The following is an 18,872-nucleotide window of genomic DNA, read 5'->3' as shown; positions in this document are numbered from 1 at the left end:
TATGCGTTAGTCTATAACAAACTGCAATTCCAAATCCAAAAAAAAAAAAAAAAAAAAACCAAAGTAAAGCCATCGAGTAACCCCTCGAGGCTCGAACATACCCAAGAAATTCTCCCCCATTTCTATACATACATACATACATACATACATACATACATACATGTACTCGAGTATATACAAACCACACCTAGCTCTACCTCACCCATTCCCATTCCCGTTCCTCCCATTCCCCAAACCCAAAATTACATAACAATACATGACATAATCCCCCCCTCCCCTCCCCCCAATCACCCATCCCAATCACCCAACCAACCCACCCACCCAACCATTCGGAATCGGAAATCCGTCAAATTTCCATTTTCCGCTTGGGAGACAAAGAGAAAAATAAAATGATCCAAACATCTCCACTCAGATGCATCTCGGTGTGGTGAGGCGCGATGCGTGATGTGAATTGGCTTACCAAGATCCCGATATTTCCTTCTATCTCCGACTTGGGTGTATTGATTCATAAATGCTTGCTGTGCCCATCTTTCTTGTAGTATTCTCAAATGTGATTAGTATTTTTCTTATTTATCATTCTCTTTGTTCATGCTTCTTTTCTCGCATTTGTGCGTGCTGTACGTTCATGAATGATTTCTTGAAGACAAATTATCTGGAATTATTCAACTCTGTTTCACATCGACAGTCACAAAAGATATAAAAATTTCATCAAGTAGTTGGTGGTCATATCATTAGCATTTCCCATCTTTCCCTCCATCCCATCCATTCATTCATTTCACTCCAATACTCCAAATACAGGTTTTGTCCTCATCTATCCACGTACGATATGTATGTATGCAATGTATGAACATTCTCATCTCCATACCACTCCCGCCACAATCGTCGCCTCATATCATCTATGCACAGCAAGAGAAATCAAAATTCGAGCAAAGATTTCCATCGCTCTGCCTCCCCCGAACTTTAGACACGACCGATGATTAAAAAAGAGAAAGGGGTGTTTCCACGCCATGGACCACATAACGTATGCACATCATTTAGCTATGTCATATGCAATATGTCGTAACGGAAAAACGAAACCATGAAAATATGTTGGTGCTTTATGCTTATTTCACCCTGCGCTAGGAAAGAAATAAGAAAATAAGAGAAAAGATGCTCCGCGAACGCCCAGAAACGATGATGCGATTGAAGGACCGACATCGAAGATAGTGTATGTACAAGGCGACGTATTCTAAGATTGGGTGATCAATCGAATTGGAAAGGGCAAGAGATCTGCGAGTCTCATGCTGCGAGGTATGTGTGTATAGTGGGTCGAGGATGCAGTAGCAGAGGATGTGCTGTACGCCGACATGGACGGATATCATAACTAGATATAATTAGCATCAAACATGTCATTGATTGACATCGATTGACGTCGATTCAGCAGAGACAAACATACCTTGTACACTAATCCATTGGTCAAGTCATTCCAATTAGCTGGGAATGGCAGTATTTGTGCTCTGCGAATTCTTCCAAACTCCTCCTCCAACAGCTCTCGAGATACCGACTCCAAGACCGACGGCAAGAGCAATGACGACCAAAGCAATCAAGACCTTAAGCCAGATTCTCGTCTTTCGATCGAAACCAGCCATGCAACCGCAGACACCTGCACTTAGTCTGTGTTTCTTCATGGCCTTCTTCTTCCTCTTCATTTGTTGTTGACCAGGCCATACCGTACATTCCTGCGTCGCACCCGTCTTCGCCTTCGCCAACAATGTTCCGCTCTTCGTTGTTTGTTGTGGTGTGAGACAAGCTTCGACGTCGGTATCATACATCGTAATATTCTGCTTCGACGAGGATTTCTGTGCTTCGAGCGAATATCGCGTAGGGGCTGGGTTGTAGAACGGAGAGAATGGAGATGTTTCTTGGGACAGACTGCTTTTCTCGTAGCGAGTGTGAGTTGGACTTAAAGAATGGGTAGAATCGACATCTTGGATTGTGCTAAGAGCAGATTGATTGGATTGTGTACGGGATGGGGTAGGTCGATTGATGGTAAGAACGTTTGTGTCGACCAGAGTCGATTTCTCATCGACAGGAGATGACATGATGAGTTTGACTTGGTGTCTTTCTTTTAAAATTAAGAAGGATCTTTGGCTCGAGATATATGGTTTATCGATGCTCGAACAGAGGAACGATTGTTAAAGGTGCTTTGAAGGTTACTTTGGATAGCAGGTAGGTTCGTAGAAGCTCTATAACTCGTGGTGCTAGCGCACTCTTTTCGAAACGAGGTAAGAACGACCGACTTTCTATTTTTGAAGGATCTTCGAATGGTTGTTTGGGAGAAGCTTTTATTCTCTAACACAAGGCCAATAAATGAATTGAAAGCTCTTATCGTATGGAGTCTGTGACAATTGACTCAATTAAATTCCTTTTGCAAAGGTTGGTTGTCAAACGTGATTCAGTTGGATGGATGAATGGGTGGATGATTTGAAGGAATGATTGGAGTTTTAGGCTTATGATTCCTCTCGGGTGTTGCTCAGAACCTAATCGTACAGTAGTGACTTGGGTGCATCCGAGTGCGAGAGGACGATAGCGAGTAAACAATTAAGGATCGAACGGATACTTTGTCTTTTGTGTACAACGAAAATAACTACTTTGATAATGATTGAGTTGGTTGTAATTTAAGAATATCCACGCAGAGGAGAAAGATAGAGAGGAGACGGGTCGAGCAGATATGAAAAAGGAGGGGAGACCAGGAGGGAGAGGGATTAGATATGAATGAAGAGGTATTTTTTGTGGTTCACTGGGTGGTTGCGCGATAGATACTGACAACCTAGTACCGTCTGTAGCTAGTTAGTATCTCCTCCGTATACGTATTGTCTAATCGACTAGGGACAGTTGGGGAAAAGAAAGGAAAAGATATTAAGTCCAAGTACGGGACGTACCAGTAGGTAGGTAGGCTAATGTACGGAGTAGCTAGCAAGCAAGCAAGCAAGCGAGCGAGCAAGCCAGCCAGCAGGATGTATCATGAATATGAGCAGGAATTTCTCCTCGCAACCTGGTCTGGTCTGATCTGGTCTGGTCTGGTTTGGTCTGACCTTGGCTCAACCATTAGTATCCATAACTAGTACCACAGTGCCACTCTATCTCATTCCTCCACTTCAAAAGTTCAAACAAACTTCACATTCCATCTACCCAGTCGCCCAGTCTACCCGCCTGTCTACCAGTTACAAGGAATCTAACCGTCAACTTCCAAGTTGCCACTCCTCAGACCTTCATGCCGGCATTACTCGTCGTCCACTAATAATTCAATCCAAATCTCTGTAGCTAGTATTTAGCACTCCCGTCAATACTCAGTCACCATGTCCATTCATTCGTTCGTTCTCAAGTCTATTGAAACACCAAACTTTCCTCTGCTTTTCACTATTCAAAGTAATTTCGCTCTAGAGAAGCTGATCCCTTCCTGTTCCTAGATTCTGGCTACTAGGATATGGAAAACTAATCTCTTCTCAGCAGGATAGTTGCACCAGGACCCGCCAAAAACCACCTTTTTACCCCTAATAAATCCTGGTACAGCGCGGAACACTAACCTCGTTCTAGACAAGCTTGGATAGAAATCAGATACGCTCGTTGCGTTTTGAAAATCGACATGCGAAGAGCCTTTGATTCCGATATAGTGCTTGAGATTTGATCTTCTTCAATCATTATATAAAACTATTGGGTTTACTGCGGGAGAATAGGATCACGGCCCGGGAGTATTGCTATGATGATGGCAATGGTAATGATGGCAATGCTGTCAATATCTCATATCCACTTGTCCTACTACTTGTATGTACGAGGTAAGTAGTGCGTACGACTACAACTAGTTTCCTGAACGTTTTGTTTTCTGCAGTGTAGACAAATGACAACAGGATGGTTTTCTCGTGGAGGAGGGATTTTCCCGTGTGTACCTATGCGTAGGTATGTGTTATGCACACTTCGTACCCCAAAAAGAGTCGTATGCGCTTGTTAAGGTTGTTTGGTACGCCTCAGCGTTACACACCTGGTGCGTATAATAAGCAAGCTTCCGGTATCGATATTGAATTTGGTATCACTTCCGATGCAGCACCAGAGATGAGATAGAGAATTGGACAGGATGAATGCATCAGAGCCACATGCAACATTCTCCGAGCCTTTCTATTTATTCGTTTGTTCGTTCACCACCATACACTTCATGAAATCGGTTCGCGCGAGTGTGTATTGCATAAAGGGCTTATCGCTTCACCACAAGATCTAATGGCATGTCTAATGGCATGTCTAACACCTGATTCACTTCTATCTTCTTATCTCCCTCCATCTGGGGGCTTGACGCGTGCTGTACGTATCGCATCGCATCGTATTGTACCGCGGTGGCTATACAAGATCTGTTGGTATCAAAACCATGAATACGGCAATACGATGGTCTCGTGGGTGGACTCAAGCTTCTTTGCCCACAATACTCGAATAGAAAATAATGGGTATCTATCTGCAATGCCCCAAAGCACAGACTCAAACAAAACCATATCATATTATCATCATATCCCACGCGCGAGTAGACAGAGAGATAATATGGACCCGAGTTGATAGAAAAGAGATACCTGTATGGGCGTCGACAACAGCGACGAAATATCGTACGTCCCAAATTTCCCTTCTCGAATCCTTCCAATACCACTCTCTACAAACTGCATCCCTCACACATGTCACATATCCCATCTTCCGAAAATCGACAAAGCACCGATACGCATGCTCCAACCTAACCAATTAACCTTCCACGCCTCAAGCCAACATCAACTTGATGGCAAAAGCTCAACAATAACCCAATAGCAAATACTCATCCATCAAATCTCCACCATCCTATCTCACCCGTTTAGCTCCTAGGAATGACATTGTCCAATCACATTATAAGCACCATCTACCAAGCAATCTCCTCGCTTCTTCACCCACTCTCTTTACTTTCTACAATCTAATCCGCGGGGTCATCATTTTCAGAAGAGGTGCTGTGCGTAAAAATCCATTCCATGCATGATGCATGAAAGAAAGTTATTAGCTTTTCCAATTCTTCTCATTTCCTCCCGTCCGCTACCTCTCGCACACGAGTTGACGAGCAAACCCAAGCTCACTGACGAACCGAAACGAATTCAGAAAAAAATCTCGAGCTGATGTGTGAAATTGCCGATATTAACGCGATGATTTCGTATGCGTGATGCTAGGTACCTGTTGCACTCCTCCCCATCACAACAAATGTGCTGTCCAATTCGTCAAGCTATTAGACTCGAAAAAAAAAAAAATTCATCTAATTGATCAACAAACTCTTCATCTAGACTTCATCTACCGTGAATCCCCTCATCGAAAATTTAGTGACGGCACTTGCCACGAGGTAGTGTAGCTATACTCAACTATTTCTCGATCCATACCTCGCAGCCTCCAAAAGAAAACTAAGATAGGGACGAACGGACCGTCTAGAAAAGGCCGTGAAGCCACCATTGTTCTAGACATAAGACGCTTGGCATTCCGCGTCCAAAGCTCCCCCATTAATCAAGCGTCATTAAGCCTTTTCCCCAGCAACTAAAATGTTTCTCGGAATCGAGCTTGATTTTTAGACTTGTCGATTCGGTTGGTCAGGAGATTTTCTTTGATCTTTTTCTTTCGATTTGATGTAATTTTGGTTTCTGGATGCGATCTCGAGATTTGATTTGATTTATTGTGCTGCAGTAGTGCTGTTGCTACCCTGTATGTGTGGCGGAAAATTCCCAGTGGACATCTACGGTGCGTTCTGGAAATGGGATTAGGTCATGTGCATGGACGTGAGGATCTTTTGCTTTCTCGAGGGACGGGCGAAAGGAAGTCAGGTGGATCGATCGAGTCAGAGTGCTTTTCCAGCTAGTTGCAGGAAAAGGAAGTGATCGAAAAGATGGGGGCACAGTAGCGTGGGGGAGATAAGTTGGTGGCGGTATTATGCTTTTCTCTACTTTTTATGCTTTACGTTTGTTCTCTGCTAAGGGTATCACGTTTCCTGCTGTCTGATATACACAATCTTGTAGTTCGTGAATTCTCGATTTGATGATGACGATACAGATAGCCAAAAGCTTGCCTACACTGTCAGTCTATGGACCGTAGTACTCGGATGGGTAGACATTGTTAAAGTGAAATAGAATGCTCTACTATTCTTTTCATCATTGTTTCGTGCTTTCACTGCCATCCAGCAATGGATCTGATGATGCAATGGAGGCTTACTATCTCAACTCAACAGATCAACGGCCGAGTGTGTAAAGACACAAGTATCCTGGAATTCATGACTCTTGCTACACCTCTTGCCGAACGTTTGCACATTGCAACTAATGCATCTACTCACAAATATACTCAATAGCCATTGTTTCTTGGTAGTAATTCACGAACTCAACTAGCATTCTATGCTCAAATGGCTTTTGATCCTTGACTATTCTTTTGGTCTTGACATCTCGACCATCTACAACACAACGCTCACAAATATTACAAGCTTCTCACATTCATTATCTCCTTTCGATATCTTTCTTCCGCCCATCATAGCCCCTTACGAACTCGCCAATCCCTTCTCCCCTAACCAATCCAGCCAGACTCCATATGCTCCCGTCGCATTATAATGTAGATTAATACCGTGCCCAGTATTGGGCTGTATATATGCCTCGAAATCATCCTCATCAACATTCGGGAAATTGTCTTTCACCATCGCCGCCAAAGAATCCGCAGCCCCTCCAGTAGCCAAACAATCCGATCCACAATAAGGTAAATCCGCATCCCCATCTATGACCATAACCGGCCCCGCAAAATTGTTAGACATAGACAAGGAACCCAGTGTAAGAACTTCTCCTTGTGTAACAGTTTGCTTTGTGCTTTCGGCATATGTGAGGATCGATGGATCGTAATAGTTTGGCTTGAAGAATAGGTATTTGTTTGCAGCCGCGTCAGATGAAACCATATAGCCTGCGGGCACCGCTTCGGGCGATCGCACCGAGATATCTGCAGCCCCGATGTAGGAAGTCAGGTTCAAAAATCGAGACGGTTGGTTCTCCTGCGCTTGTTGGAAGTTTCCTCCAGCGGCAAATAAGGGTACGAAGGAACTGTTCATCGTGAATCCGGTTAATACGATTCCGTCGGTGATGTTGGGATACAGATTTGCTAGAGCGTATGTCTGGGCGCTTCCGAATGAATGTCCAATGTGCACGATTCGGGTGTAAGATGTGTTCATCGCGGAAGGAAATGTACCGTTGCGAAGCATGGCTGTGATGGCGGCGGTGGCGGCTACTTCGATGTAGGATTGGATTTCATTGAGCGGTTCGCCGTGCGAGGAATTACCGGTTCCGAGACGATCGAAGGATAGGGTGTGGTAGGAGTAGTTGGTGGTGGCCATGTCGATGTACGAGTAGTTGAAGTTGTTGTAGGGGAGGTCCCAATATGTTTTGTCGAAGCCGATGCCGTGGGTTAGGACCTATATGGAGAGTTAGTTCTGGAACTCCATACGTTCAAATCTGATATACACAAAATACATCAGACGAAACCCAAGGAAAAGAAGATATACCTGTATCGTCGGATTGCTCGAATTATCCACATCGGGTTTACAATACATGGTGCTGATATTATAGGTACCAGTCGTCGTCTGGTATCCCGACAAAGCTATGTCGGTGAAGTTTCTTCCCTGCTGCGTTACATTGAGGAAGAAATCGGGAGTAGTGAGATTGGTCGTTGGAACCTCGATGTCGAACACTGCTTGGCGGGCAGATATTGTAACGGGCACGGTGGCATTGATGCATATTTTCGCCGTGGTTGTCGCCGCGAGAAGCGACAGAATCCCAATGAGAGGGGCGTGAGCTTTCATTCTGTGATATTTTTCGAACGCGAGGGTATGTGCGGTTTATGGGAGTCAACGTACGGAAGAAGGAAAGAAAGAAAGAAAGAAAGAAAAAAAGAAAAAGGAGGATAGGACGAGGTGATGTACAGAGCTGGAACATAAGGATAGATATATACTACCTAATGAGATACTCATATCATACAAACTTTTGTTATAAGCAAAGCTTCCCCTCAAGCGTCTTCTCTTCCATACATCACTATTACAAATACCATTCATTCAGTATACGGGATTCCACTTCCTGATTTTACCTTTCCCATCCCTTTTCCACGCAGTTTGTAGAAACCCCCGCCTTTGGGATCGACGATGTGATAGGTATGAATATTTCACAAAGCGCGAGCAAAATCAAATCATAGCTCTCTGTACCCCGACTCTGCGTCGTTTGCCCGACACCTCTCTCCTCGTATCAAATCACCAGTTAGATATTTATTAGACTTTCGACTTTAGATTTTACAGTTTTGAAAGCATCGAGAAAGTTAGCGTTAAACTCAACTCAGTCCCATTGACTTGCGATATCAAATCAACCCGAGAACCCGTCCTTTCTTTGTCCGGTTTCCCATCTGTTCAATACTCGAATCATGGCGCGGGTAAACAGAGATAGCCAGTGTCGAATCACTAGATGCCCATCTAACCACTTATAGAACAACCTCACTTTACTTTTTCATCGTCTACCTACCAATCTACCTATGCGTCCATCCATCCATCCATCGTCCCAATCAACCAATCGATCAATCAATCAATCAATCAATCACCAAACCCAAGTACCGATACCGCAGGTATTTGGAATCAAACCAAGATACCCGTGGATCTTCAAGATCTGCCACCCGGGGCACTATGCCATTTCCCAACCGTCGTTCATCCGAGCACTAGATCGTTCGGTACTCGAGAGTTCGCGAGCTGTGATACGTCATTGTAGTGTGGAACTTATTCATTGCGATGAGGTATTTATCATCTTTGTGAGATTGATTTTTCGTACACAATTTGTGCTTTGAAGATGAGGGGTGGATGATGGATCAACATAGTTGTGGGATCTTGAAAAGATGCACGAGATTGTTAGTTGGTTTTGATCGCGGTGTGGTGGGTTAATCTGCAGAGGGGTTGGCTGTAGATATTGGATTGTTCGAGGTGTTTGGGATGGTATAAGGAGTATCTAGATTTTATATTGAAGAGGTCGATTGGTAGGGGGTTATTGTTTTGAGTATCCTTTCTCGTACGCTTCTTGTGTTGTTTGGGATATGCTGGAAGGTCAATAACTGAGCTTAGATACATGTGCTCTTACAGCAGTTCCAACTCGATAACAATAATCATCGGAACAAGGTTCTTGGATGGAAGCCAATCTGGAATCTATGTCACATATATTCTGTAAAAGTTTGCGCTGACACCTGCTACTCCATACGATCGTTCATCGAGAAGTGAAAACAAAGATATGTCTCGCTATAGTAGAACTTCTTAAAAAATTTTTACAGCCAATCCCACACCAAAGGCAAACACTTCTAGCCTTCCTTAAATGGAAAAATATCCTATCACCGTTGCTATGCAGAAGTCTCGCAGCCGTCGAGTGACATTTAATAATATCCAGCCGTCAGATCTCCAGTTTCTCCAACTCCATGGACCCTTGTCTACCCGAGATTCTTGAAGGACTTGCTGTTGGAGTCAATGGCTCCAGATCTTCGACTTTGGTCAACAAGTAGCAGGACGCATACATATTGACACTATTGATTGAGTTAGCACGTTATCAACAAATCCAGCAACACGAATGGTGAGACACTGACCGATCAATACACGCGCCTCCAATCCTCGCACCTACTCTCTTGCCCACGAACCCCAATCTTTCAAACGTGGAAATATACCATGGCGTCAGTGCTGCACTTCTCAATAATACTCTTCCTCCCATCTTAAGTGCTCGGTTCAGCTTTTTAATCTGCTTTTCCGCAGCTTCAGCTCCCGGATCAAACCAATCCATACTATCCATAACTACCGCAATAGTGAGTGTACCCGGCGTGATTCTTTGAATAACTTCGTCAATTTCATCCGTATGGATTCTCAACCCGTCAAACGCATCATGGCGAGATAACTTTTGATGCGATTTTGGACGCAGATAGTCAGGGTGACATCTCTGAGTATACGAACCTTGAAGACAAACCAAATAATATGGATTATCCTCCCCTATCAACGAGTTCTCAATCACCGGATCTAGAGTCTGAATCATGTATTCCCACACCGCACTTCCCTTACTCTTCTTCAAATCAATCTCCGAATGTTCCAGCGGCGAAGAATTTCGCGCTACGGATTCAGAGGCGATGTAATCCGCTTCCAGCATATGGAGCTGATTCTTGGGAACCCCAAGGGCTTTCCAGAGAAAGGTTTCTTGAGATACGACGAGGTAGGAAAAAATTCGGCTCATTATTATCGGGCGGATTTTTGTTTGCCAGACTTCTCGCTGTTCGTTAAGGGTCTTGGAGGCGAGTAGATTTTTGATTTCGCTGCTGAAACCAAGGGTTTGAGATAGGAGACGGATAATGCGGATGGCATGGCGAGAGCCACCAGTTTCATAGAGGCCGCGAGAGCTGGTGGTAAAAACATGGGCATGAGTTAGCCAATATTGGAAAGCCCGGGAAGACATATGGGGCGAAAGACGTGTAAGAAGAAGTTCTCGGAAATGGGGATGTTTCCCAAGACCGAACAGTTTCCAGAAATCGGAGTAAGGGAGGGTGGCGAAGGAAGCGACTTTCAATTCGAGAAGGTGGTTTTGATTGGGGTTTAAATCAATAGCGTGGATACGACGAGGCGATTTCAGGGCGTAAGAGAGGATATTGTCACCTGCGCTTGTTATTGCTAGGATAACATCGTCGCGAGTGATGTTGAGGAGACGTTCGTCCACCCGGGTATCTTCCCAGGTGAAGGCGTAGATATATTCTTGTCCAAATTGGGTGTGTTTCTTAAGCTGATCATCGTAGTGGATTCGCCAGTGATGATTTTGGTAGAAAAAAGAAGGGAGTGGCAGATTTGCTGAGAGGTTGACAATGGCTGCTTCGAACGCTTTGGATCGAATCTCTGGCAGAGTTGATCCATCCACAGTGCGGGATAGCGTTTTCGTATGGTTGATGGGAGACAAGTATGGAGATTCCGTTACAGCGGCGTCGAGACGTTCAACCATTTCATGCGGGTAATTTGGAGCTGCGATTGTGGACGCAGGTTTCTTCTGACATCCAAGCCACATGTAGTATGGAATAAAGCCTAGTAAGCTATTTCTTGAGTCCGCGCTGAGAACGGTTCCAAATCGATACTCGAGGTAATCTCTACGACCAGCCTCTAGATTCACACGATCGACATCGAACCATGCTCGCCAGAAAAGTCTCCCTAGCCAGTTCACATGTCGATTTATCACGCCGCCAGTATAGTTTCTGCAGCTGAGATCCACGATAGATTGTACATAGAAATCTACAACACCGATTGTTCCTGAGGGAGCGAGTAGGTTGGCCAGAGAGTCGATGACAGAATAAAAGTCAGGCTATAAATTGTTAGCAACTCGAATATTCTTATCTCGACGTAAGTCTCGAACACTCACAATCATAGATAAACTGTAAGATAAAGTAATGAGATCCGCTCCACCAACAGCATCCGGATTCGAGAAATAATTCGAAGTAGGCGACCGCGACAGATTGACAGCTCCAATATCAATATCTTCATGGTCTTCTAGACGAAATGTGCGAGCGTCCTGACATACAACCTTGATATTTTTCCAGCCAAGCCGGCTGAATCTCTTTCGTGCAACTTCACATAGACTGGGAGAAAAATCAACAAGATAGACGCTGGAGAAGAACTCTGGGACTGAGACGTATTCAGACATCGCCTCGATATTCCATCCAGTGCCACCACCAATCTACTCTCGATCATTAGCAATTTGGATACTTCACCAGGGCTTAATCGTGAAAAAGGACCATCTCAGAGATGTTCTAAGCCAGGAAAAAGACTTACATCAACCCAAATGCGCTTCGTATCATGAGTACGTTCCCTACTCGCCTTATTGACCAATTGTGCCGCCACTAATGCTAGCATATCTTTTCTCCCCCTCAACAACCTCTCCCTTGTCGCATCATAGACTCCCGCCTGTGCTTTATAGAAACTTTCCAGTGCATCTTGCTGGCCATTTTCGGTACCATCTCCATTATGCGGTTTGAGAAACGACGCATAGAAAAATCGCAAGAAGGATTTGAAAGCACTAGGATTTTCTTCATCTTGCGCCGAGTTCTTAGGGTAAAGAGAAGCATTTCTTGCAAAGAAAATGAGAGCAATGAAGAAGAATAAAACCACAACTGTGGTGAAGATCTGAGTTTGAGGCTCTCTTAGAATGTCAAGGGTAAGAGAAGCCATGGTAGTCTCTCATTACTTTGGACAAAGAGATCTTGCACGTAGTGATAGTAAGGATCAGTAATGATAGCAAGAGCGTAAAAAGAAAGATGAGGGGTAAGAGTATGTAAAATATCTAGCATAATCGATTTTCCATAACTATCAGTACCCCTCATTACCCGATGAAGCAAAAATGGTGCTTCATTTAACCCAAGTTGCCCAAGAAGCCAATCAACCTATCGAGCCACCACATGGGCGACTATCAAACTGAAGCTCCTGCATAGCAATGTGCATTGAATGTTCCACCATGTTAGTACAAAGATAACCTGGGGGTCCCACATCTCATAGGCCACATCTTTCAGTGAAAGGGGTAATGATTCCGGGGATTTTCGCACTTGAACGGCTTCCACTATGATCCATGATCATCTGGTCCTTTAGTGAAAACCTTAGAGAATTGAATTGGATCCCCTACCCCTAAGCTTGAAAGATTGATTGGAGGTAGTCCGTACCAAGTAAACATGTGCATAAAAGCAAAGCATTAAAAGGGTCGTTGGAAGCTTTGGTACTTGTTCCCACATTGACCAATCATAAATCATAAAATTCGCACGCGAAAGTTGATTGGCTATCCATCTTAAGCGATGGAGATGGAAAAGTGCCCAGATATCTGAATATACAGTATTGGTTTCGAAAACCTGCACAAATCAACGTAATGATCAAGAGCTCACTTACTCATGTGGTATGAACACACTTCATAATTGCTTACGACATTCAATCACAAGTCTGCTTTGCATAGATTGGTCGCAGATAAGAAAGCGTTGGCCGTAGCCAGCTGCATTAATACGAATTCATTTTAAGACTAGGCTATAGCTTCACATCTAATGCTGGTCATACAACATACCATTCATAGAGGTATGCGATCTTTGGCCACCAAAACTCCCGAGATAGATATTCCCAACACTTTTCCGAAATAACAACAATCACAAGTACTGAGCTTTACTCTTCATCGTCAAAGCCAGCCTCAGAGTCTTCTTCTTCATCCACCTCAGAATCATCATCACTACCTCCCATTTCCTTTTCCTGCTCTCGTTCCAGCTTTCTCTTTCTATCTTCTTCCCTTCTGCCCTCTTCCAACATCTTTGCCTTTTCCTCTCTCTGCTTTCTTTGTCCAACAACAAATGCTCCCAGTGGAGTCTTTTCCCATTCGAATCCTTTCAAGAAGCCATCTACTCCAGCTCGATCATTAGGTGCGAACTCAACCTTAGCTCTCTTTCCCTCAATCCATTTCGAGTTTGCTTCCAATTTTTGAATGAGGAGTACAAACATGGAGGTAACTTTGCTGTTCTTATTTCCAGAGCTCTTGTTCGAAGCATCTTTAAGCCATCGCTTCAACATTACAACAACCGGCAATGTTAGTTCTGGAAGTGCAATGCTTGTGGACCAGAGGACAAAGAACTCGGCAAGTAATTCAGCCACCTGCTCACCAATACCATCTTGGTAAACTCGTGTACGAAGATAGGACTTTTGTGCCTTGAAATTGGATGTGAAGTCGAAGAATTTAGATGTGCTCGGCTTTGGAGGTTTCTTCATTTCTGCGGAGTTAAGGACCTCGAGTAATACAGATGCTAAAGGAATGTATGTTCCAGTGGCTCGCGAGAGTCGAAGTAACGAACGGATCAAGTGGAATCTGAGTGGGAAATAAGTGGAAGTTGGAATTAGACGCATAGCTCCAAGGGTGACTTGAACAGTTGGGTATATGAGTGGTCGAAGTTGAGATTCTTTTCCTGTTTCAGCCTCCTTCAGGGAATTGCAATGCTCAGCTAGAACAGTCGACCAGAAATCAAGAGAATGAACGTATTGCCAATTGTAGACTTGCTTGTATGATTCCTTCTGGTTGTTTGTGATACTGCTTCGCAAATGAATCGCTAGTTGACGAATAAATGTAAAACCGGTTGTATATCCAACACCTTGATCAATTCCCCACAATTCAGCGGCAGAGTTCTTCATAAGATTAATTCCTTGAATAGTATGAATGGTGGTATTTCGGCTTCCCTTGAGCAGACCTTGGTATACTGTTTTCATGACAGCTTCCCGTAATCCAGCATCACCAATTATTGCCAGACGTCGAATGACCAAGAAAGCGGTGATTCGGGTTGCTTCTGTGCTTGAGGCATCGGACCAAATGTCTACCACGGTCTTAACAACATTCTTGAGAACCTTTTTGAAAGATAAGAGGTATGGAAGAAGAGGTATGACCGAGGAAAGTGTAAGTTTGAGGGTAGAGGCATCGGACAGCGAAGCGAGGAGATGTTGAACGGAAGTAATGTGAGATCGCAAGAGAGGTGACAGAGTCTTGAACTTTTTCGAATCTGTTGATACTCGGACTTTTCCAGCAGCACTCTCCTTAACCGGAAGATGATGATTGAGAACTTCGGGAACTTGCTTCAAGGCAGCAAGCAAGAGCTCGTGATAGACTTCAGGATTCGTTATCGAGTATTTGTACTCCTTTCCATCGTCTTCATTGACATGTGCAGCTGCTCTGAAAGCTAGAACGACTTGTCGCATGGCCCGTAGAGACTTTTGCTCAGACATTGCTTTGTTCCACTTTGTGACCATTGCTTTAGTGACTTCAGAGGCATCTTCCTCTTCGGCTTCTTCTTGCTCCTCCTCCTCCTCCTCCTCTACCTCTACGACCTCCTCTTTCTTTGCCTTTTTCGACTTCTTTTGTTTCTTCTTTTTTGGTTGTTCATCTTCTTCGCCACTTAACTCGTCAACTTCGGCAAAGTCTGCATCGTCCTCGAAATCCAAAGCTTCTGGGTCGTTCTCTTTGAGATATTTATAAAATTCCGGATCCTTCTCAGCGAGCGCATCCATGGCACTCTTGCTCATACCAGTCATTCCTTCGTCATCGTTATCATCACCATCTTCACTATCGCTCATTACTGGCGCCTCTCCAATTGAATCATCGGATGATTCTTCCTCTTCTTCTTCCTCTTCCTCAGGCTCAGTTCTCTTCCTCTTTCCTAACTTTTCTGCTCCCTTCTTTGCTTTTGATTTTTTCTCAAGCTTTGCTGGAACCTCGAAACCACCTTGGAAGAAATCATCGACGCTCATCTTTCCGAATGCATCCTCTTTCGCAGATGGTTTAGGCTTTGAACCTTCCTCCCCGTCCTCTTTTCCTCCCAAGAATTCGGCATCCTTAGCATTTCGAGCCGTTCGCTTTGCTTTCATTTGTTGTCTTTGCTTGTACTTTGCGCCATCTTTGCGCTTTTCCAATGTATCCTTAAGATGGTTCTTCTCGAATTTACGAGTGGATTTTTTGGTACTTTTCGCCATGGTTGAATTGGAGTTTTTGATAACAAAATTGCAAAATAATTTCTAAGATTTTTTTGAGATGGAAATCTTTACAGCGATAAGCTAGTACCGATATAGCATATCAAAAGCGGTGAGAACCTCGCAACTTTTACCAGGAATCTCCAATAAACTAAGAAATCAATCACAACCACGGTGATTGCATCGCAGCAAAGCAGTTATCGACGGTACCTTGGACTCTTTAACACATTAGCCTCCTGATAGAATGCACCGTTGATCATAATATCTTGACGGGAGTTCACATATAAAGCTTGTCTTGTGCATTGATTCGGGGACATCACAGCTATAAAATGTCACTCGTTGCACAGCAGACGCGATTGCGACAGCCTAAGCTTCCCCCCACCAACAACCCGCGATAGACCCTCCAAGCTCATCGAAGACATATCAATCGAACCCCATAAACAATATGTATCAAAACAGACAGCCGGCGTATGCGCCCACTCCTCATAGCTATATACCGAATACAGCATTGTCTGCAACCATAAATTTGGATGAGGTAAATATCTATATCTGTTTGAGAATACCCCAGCTTATTCCAAAGTTCAGGAAGTGAAGCTCGCCGAATCTAGAGCAGAACGCGATCTCCAAGACTCACTTGCAGAAGTATTCAGTATCATAATCACTTTAGATCAACTCGAAAGAGCCTATCTTAAGGATGCGATCCCAGAATCGGACTACACCGAGACTTGCGACCGACTATTGAAACAATACAAAGCTATATTAGCAGACGAAAGTGTAGCTAGGGAGTTTGTGGATTTAGAGACCTTCAAAAATGAATGGGATGTGTGTATATTCCGGAACTTCAATTTTCAATACGTGATAACTGAGTATGACTGTTTACAGATAGATGTCCCAAGAGCCACGGAGAGACTTCGAATTGGATTGCCTAGCACGGTTACTGCCCCCTCACATAATGCCTCTACTTCAAACAGCACCAGTACCAACGGAACGTTAATTCTCGAAGCGACACAAGATTTCATAACATTTTTGGATGCACTAAAGTTGGGATTATTGGCGAAGGATCAACTACATCCGCTACTGTCAGATGTCATACAAAGTGTAAATAAGGTTACGGACAGAGATTTTGAGGGCAGGGGGAAGATTGTTCAGTGGCTCATTGCTCTGAATCAAATGAGGGCAACGGAGGAGGTCAGTGAAGATAAGGCACGAGAATTGGAACTGGACATGAATTCGGCATATCAAGGGTTCAAGGCGACCTTAGCTTAGAAGTCTGCCCGGTTGTCATTGGAGTCATCGGTGTAAATGCTAACTACGAAGCGACATCTATTTTGTGTATAGGGGCTCAACCGGTCGGGGGGCTCCGGGTTCCTCTCATGATATAATTCACACAAGTTAACTCGGTTTAATCTTAGATTTTGGAGATTGCAACATCGAGCTGTGCTCATTTCCAACCCATTCGGTGGATCGTGTTGATAATTGATAATCTTGAATTGTCGAAGTTGTTTATGAATATCATTTGGTTCCCCTTGAAATGTTATACCAGAAATGTCCAGAAACTAGGGTACACAAATTCATCTTCGAAGATGCGCCTGACTTGCTCAAGAACAAACTTTTCTACCTTACCCACATTCTTGAGTACTTGCTTGCCATTCTCCCTTTGACCAATTTCGCTCTCGACCTTGATCTCGTGCAGGAGAGCTCCCATTTTCATGCCAGCCGAAGCATCTGCATCTTTCTCATCTGCACCAATAGCAGCGTATGCATCTTCAGGCGACAGGAAACAGAAATGAGCTCTCTTGCGAATGTAAGCCAGAACAGCAACCCCGTCAAACGATAGCCCTGTGATATTCAATTTCACTGGAATGCCCACGAAGCTTGGCATAGGGTAGTCAAGTAAGATATCGACCGTGAGTGAAAGTCGTATATTTCCAGAGTATCGGACTCGAAATACTGTCTGAAGATCTTCCACCTTGGGCTCTCGAAATCTCCGTGGTGGTGAAGTTGACTCTTCGCTTTCGCCAGCGTGCTCCTCTGGTATCGTTGCTTCGGGGACGCCATCTCGAGTTGCCGGTCTGGTCGTTGAAGATGAAGCAGCGAGAGTGGATACACTGGCCTTCTCGCGTAGCGATTGCTGGTTTAGATCCGCAATTTGCGGAGGAGTCATGGACCTTTCACTCGCCGTGTGAGATAAAGGCGTATGAGATTGATTACGGAGCGCGGATAGATGTAGAGATGGGCTAGGTCGGTCCGGCCATCCTTGAGGTAGATGTGCACCGGCAACGGCGGCTAGTGGGGTTTGAGTACCAGATAATCCACTGGCTAATTGAGAATGAAAATAACTCAAATTTGATGTTCCACCTGGAATACCAGGTGTACTAACACCTAAAAAGGGACTTCCGGTGTCACCAGAAGCTTGCATTGATCGCAGTCCAGGATATCGTGTATCAATATATGCAGGAGGGGTCGATACGTGTGATGAACCATTTGCTGTTCTCTCTACTCGGTCCAGCCTCCTTCTTTCTCGCAAAGTCTTTGCGACTTCATTCTCCTCATCAGTTTGAGAATTCTCAGAGTTCTCTTCGTCTTCGTCATCCTCTACATAGTCGTCATCGATATCCTCGTAGAAATCAGGCAAGGGATCGCAAATGTCTTTCAGTTCAACCTCTGGAGCAATTGAACCAAATTCAAATGTGTGTACTTTGACACCCTTGATGAAGCGGGGCAAAGTCACGGTCTGGAACTTAGCATGTACAAAGTCTCGGATCCTTTCTGCAAGGGCAATTCCATCAGGTCCAGTAGTCAACGTCTCCCAGTTGAGGTCGATAGACATTTGGCAATGAACTTTCTTCTTCTTCCAATGTGATCAAACAAACAAACAATCAATAATCTTGATTATAGTGATGACGCAACTGAACTTGTGTTGTTGTCGGCTTCAGATGACAGACATTCCTTATGTCGATTGGACGGAGAGAAGAGGGAAAAAGAGAAGAACTATTGTCACCGTCGATTTGTTGAAGAGTTACCACTTGACATTGTTGTTCATGCCCTACAAATGTTTTGTGTTTTGTAGACGAGAATGACAATTATTAGTCGGAGCAGGCAATTGACATCACGATGGGGAAGCTGTTAAAGCAGCAGCATTTGATTGCTATAGCGGCACTCCCCTTCATGGCTCCTTGCCAATGCTTACTAAAGCAATCCTTAGCCAGATTGAACTCCGGGACTCCCGCTTTCTTCTTTCGATCTCACAATTATGCTTTGTTCCTTTTCACTTCTTCCATCCGCGGATAATTTTATTATTCGACTACTCCATAAA

At 44.1% G+C, this 18,872-nt stretch overlaps 6 protein-coding genes across 6 annotated transcripts; 1 reads left to right on the top strand and 5 right to left on the bottom strand.

Annotated features, from left to right (window-relative positions):
• Nucleotides 1-549: 549 nt before the first annotated feature.
• BCIN_05g04200 (hypothetical protein) lies at nt 550-2,906 on the bottom strand. The gene is made up of 2 exons (XM_024692998.1): nt 1,436-2,906; nt 550-1,363 (listed from the first exon to the last, which is right to left on the bottom strand). Exon 1 carries the CDS (start codon nt 2,079-2,081, stop codon nt 1,470-1,472), a length of 612 nt encoding a protein of 203 aa, XP_024548783.1. The 5' UTR covers nt 2,082-2,906; the 3' UTR covers nt 550-1,363; nt 1,436-1,469.
• Nucleotides 2,907-6,365: 3,459 nt separating this feature from the next.
• Nucleotides 6,366-7,999, bottom strand: BCIN_05g04190 (hypothetical protein). Its single transcript, XM_024692997.1, has 2 exons — nt 7,550-7,999; nt 6,366-7,459 (listed from the first exon to the last, which is right to left on the bottom strand). The coding sequence occupies exons 1-2, from the start codon at nt 7,844-7,846 to the stop codon at nt 6,545-6,547; spliced, it is 1,212 nt and encodes a 403-aa protein (XP_024548782.1). The 5' UTR covers nt 7,847-7,999; the 3' UTR covers nt 6,366-6,544.
• A 1,385-nt stretch (nt 8,000-9,384) lies between these two features.
• On the bottom strand, nt 9,385-12,282 carry BCIN_05g04180 (hypothetical protein). The gene is made up of 4 exons (XM_001559759.2): nt 11,855-12,282; nt 11,445-11,759; nt 9,649-11,387; nt 9,385-9,588 (listed from the first exon to the last, which is right to left on the bottom strand). The coding sequence occupies exons 1-4, from the start codon at nt 12,248-12,250 to the stop codon at nt 9,459-9,461; spliced, it is 2,580 nt and encodes an 859-aa protein (XP_001559809.2). The 5' UTR covers nt 12,251-12,282; the 3' UTR covers nt 9,385-9,458.
• Nucleotides 12,283-13,056: 774 nt separating this feature from the next.
• Nucleotides 13,057-15,602, bottom strand: Bcnoc2. Its single transcript, XM_001559760.2, has one exon. The coding sequence runs from the start codon at nt 15,557-15,559 to the stop codon at nt 13,220-13,222; it is 2,340 nt and encodes a 779-aa protein (XP_001559810.1). The 5' UTR covers nt 15,560-15,602; the 3' UTR covers nt 13,057-13,219.
• A 127-nt stretch (nt 15,603-15,729) lies between these two features.
• Nucleotides 15,730-16,878, top strand: Bcvps28. Its single transcript, XM_001559761.2, has 3 exons — nt 15,730-16,091; nt 16,142-16,378; nt 16,439-16,878. Exons 1-3 carry the CDS (start codon nt 16,002-16,004, stop codon nt 16,820-16,822), a joined length of 711 nt encoding a protein of 236 aa, XP_001559811.1. The 5' UTR covers nt 15,730-16,001; the 3' UTR covers nt 16,823-16,878.
• A 116-nt stretch (nt 16,879-16,994) lies between these two features.
• Bcmdm12 lies at nt 16,995-18,463 on the bottom strand. Its single transcript, XM_001559762.2, has one exon. The coding sequence runs from the start codon at nt 18,384-18,386 to the stop codon at nt 17,091-17,093; it is 1,296 nt and encodes a 431-aa protein (XP_001559812.1). The 5' UTR covers nt 18,387-18,463; the 3' UTR covers nt 16,995-17,090.
• Between the last annotated feature and the right edge of the window lie 409 nt (nt 18,464-18,872).

This window comes from Botrytis cinerea, chromosome 5 (genome assembly GCF_000143535.2).
Source record: "Botrytis cinerea B05.10 chromosome 5, complete sequence".
NCBI classification, from domain to species: Eukaryota; Fungi; Ascomycota; class Leotiomycetes; order Helotiales; family Sclerotiniaceae; genus Botrytis; species Botrytis cinerea.
This window is presented reverse-complemented; position numbering and strand designations above follow the sequence as displayed.

What these genes read in the sequence shown, in the direction of transcription:
- Bcmdm12 (XM_001559762.2), bottom strand. Translation starts at nt 18,386, where the DNA reads ATGTCTATCGACCTCAACTGGGAGACGTTGACTACTGGACCTGATGGA.
- Bcnoc2 (XM_001559760.2), bottom strand. Translation starts at nt 15,559, where the DNA reads ATGGCGAAAAGTACCAAAAAATCCACTCGTAAATTCGAGAAGAACCAT.
- Bcvps28 (XM_001559761.2), top strand. Translation starts at nt 16,002, where the DNA reads ATGTATCAAAACAGACAGCCGGCGTATGCGCCCACTCCTCATAGCTAT. An exon ending in CAACCATAAATTTGGATGAG is followed by an intron (nt 16,092 to 16,141) that starts GTAAATATCTAT and finishes TCCAAAGTTCAG; the next exon opens with GAAGTGAAGCTCGCCGAATC. An exon ending in CCTTCAAAAATGAATGGGAT is followed by an intron (nt 16,379 to 16,438) that starts GTGTGTATATTC and finishes GACTGTTTACAG; the next exon opens with ATAGATGTCCCAAGAGCCAC.
- BCIN_05g04200 (XM_024692998.1), bottom strand. Translation starts at nt 2,081, where the DNA reads ATGTCATCTCCTGTCGATGAGAAATCGACTCTGGTCGACACAAACGTT.
- BCIN_05g04190 (XM_024692997.1), bottom strand. Translation starts at nt 7,846, where the DNA reads ATGAAAGCTCACGCCCCTCTCATTGGGATTCTGTCGCTTCTCGCGGCG. An exon ending in CGAGCAATCCGACGATACAG is followed by an intron (nt 7,460 to 7,549) that starts GTATATCTTCTT and finishes CTCTCCATATAG; the next exon opens with GTCCTAACCCACGGCATCGG.
- BCIN_05g04180 (XM_001559759.2), bottom strand. Translation starts at nt 12,250, where the DNA reads ATGGCTTCTCTTACCCTTGACATTCTAAGAGAGCCTCAAACTCAGATC. An exon ending in CTTACAGTTTATCTATGATT is followed by an intron (nt 11,388 to 11,444) that starts GTGAGTGTTCGA and finishes AACAATTTATAG; the next exon opens with CCTGACTTTTATTCTGTCAT. An exon ending in GGAGGCGCGTGTATTGATCG is followed by an intron (nt 9,589 to 9,648) that starts GTCAGTGTCTCA and finishes CTCAATCAATAG; the next exon opens with TGTCAATATGTATGCGTCCT.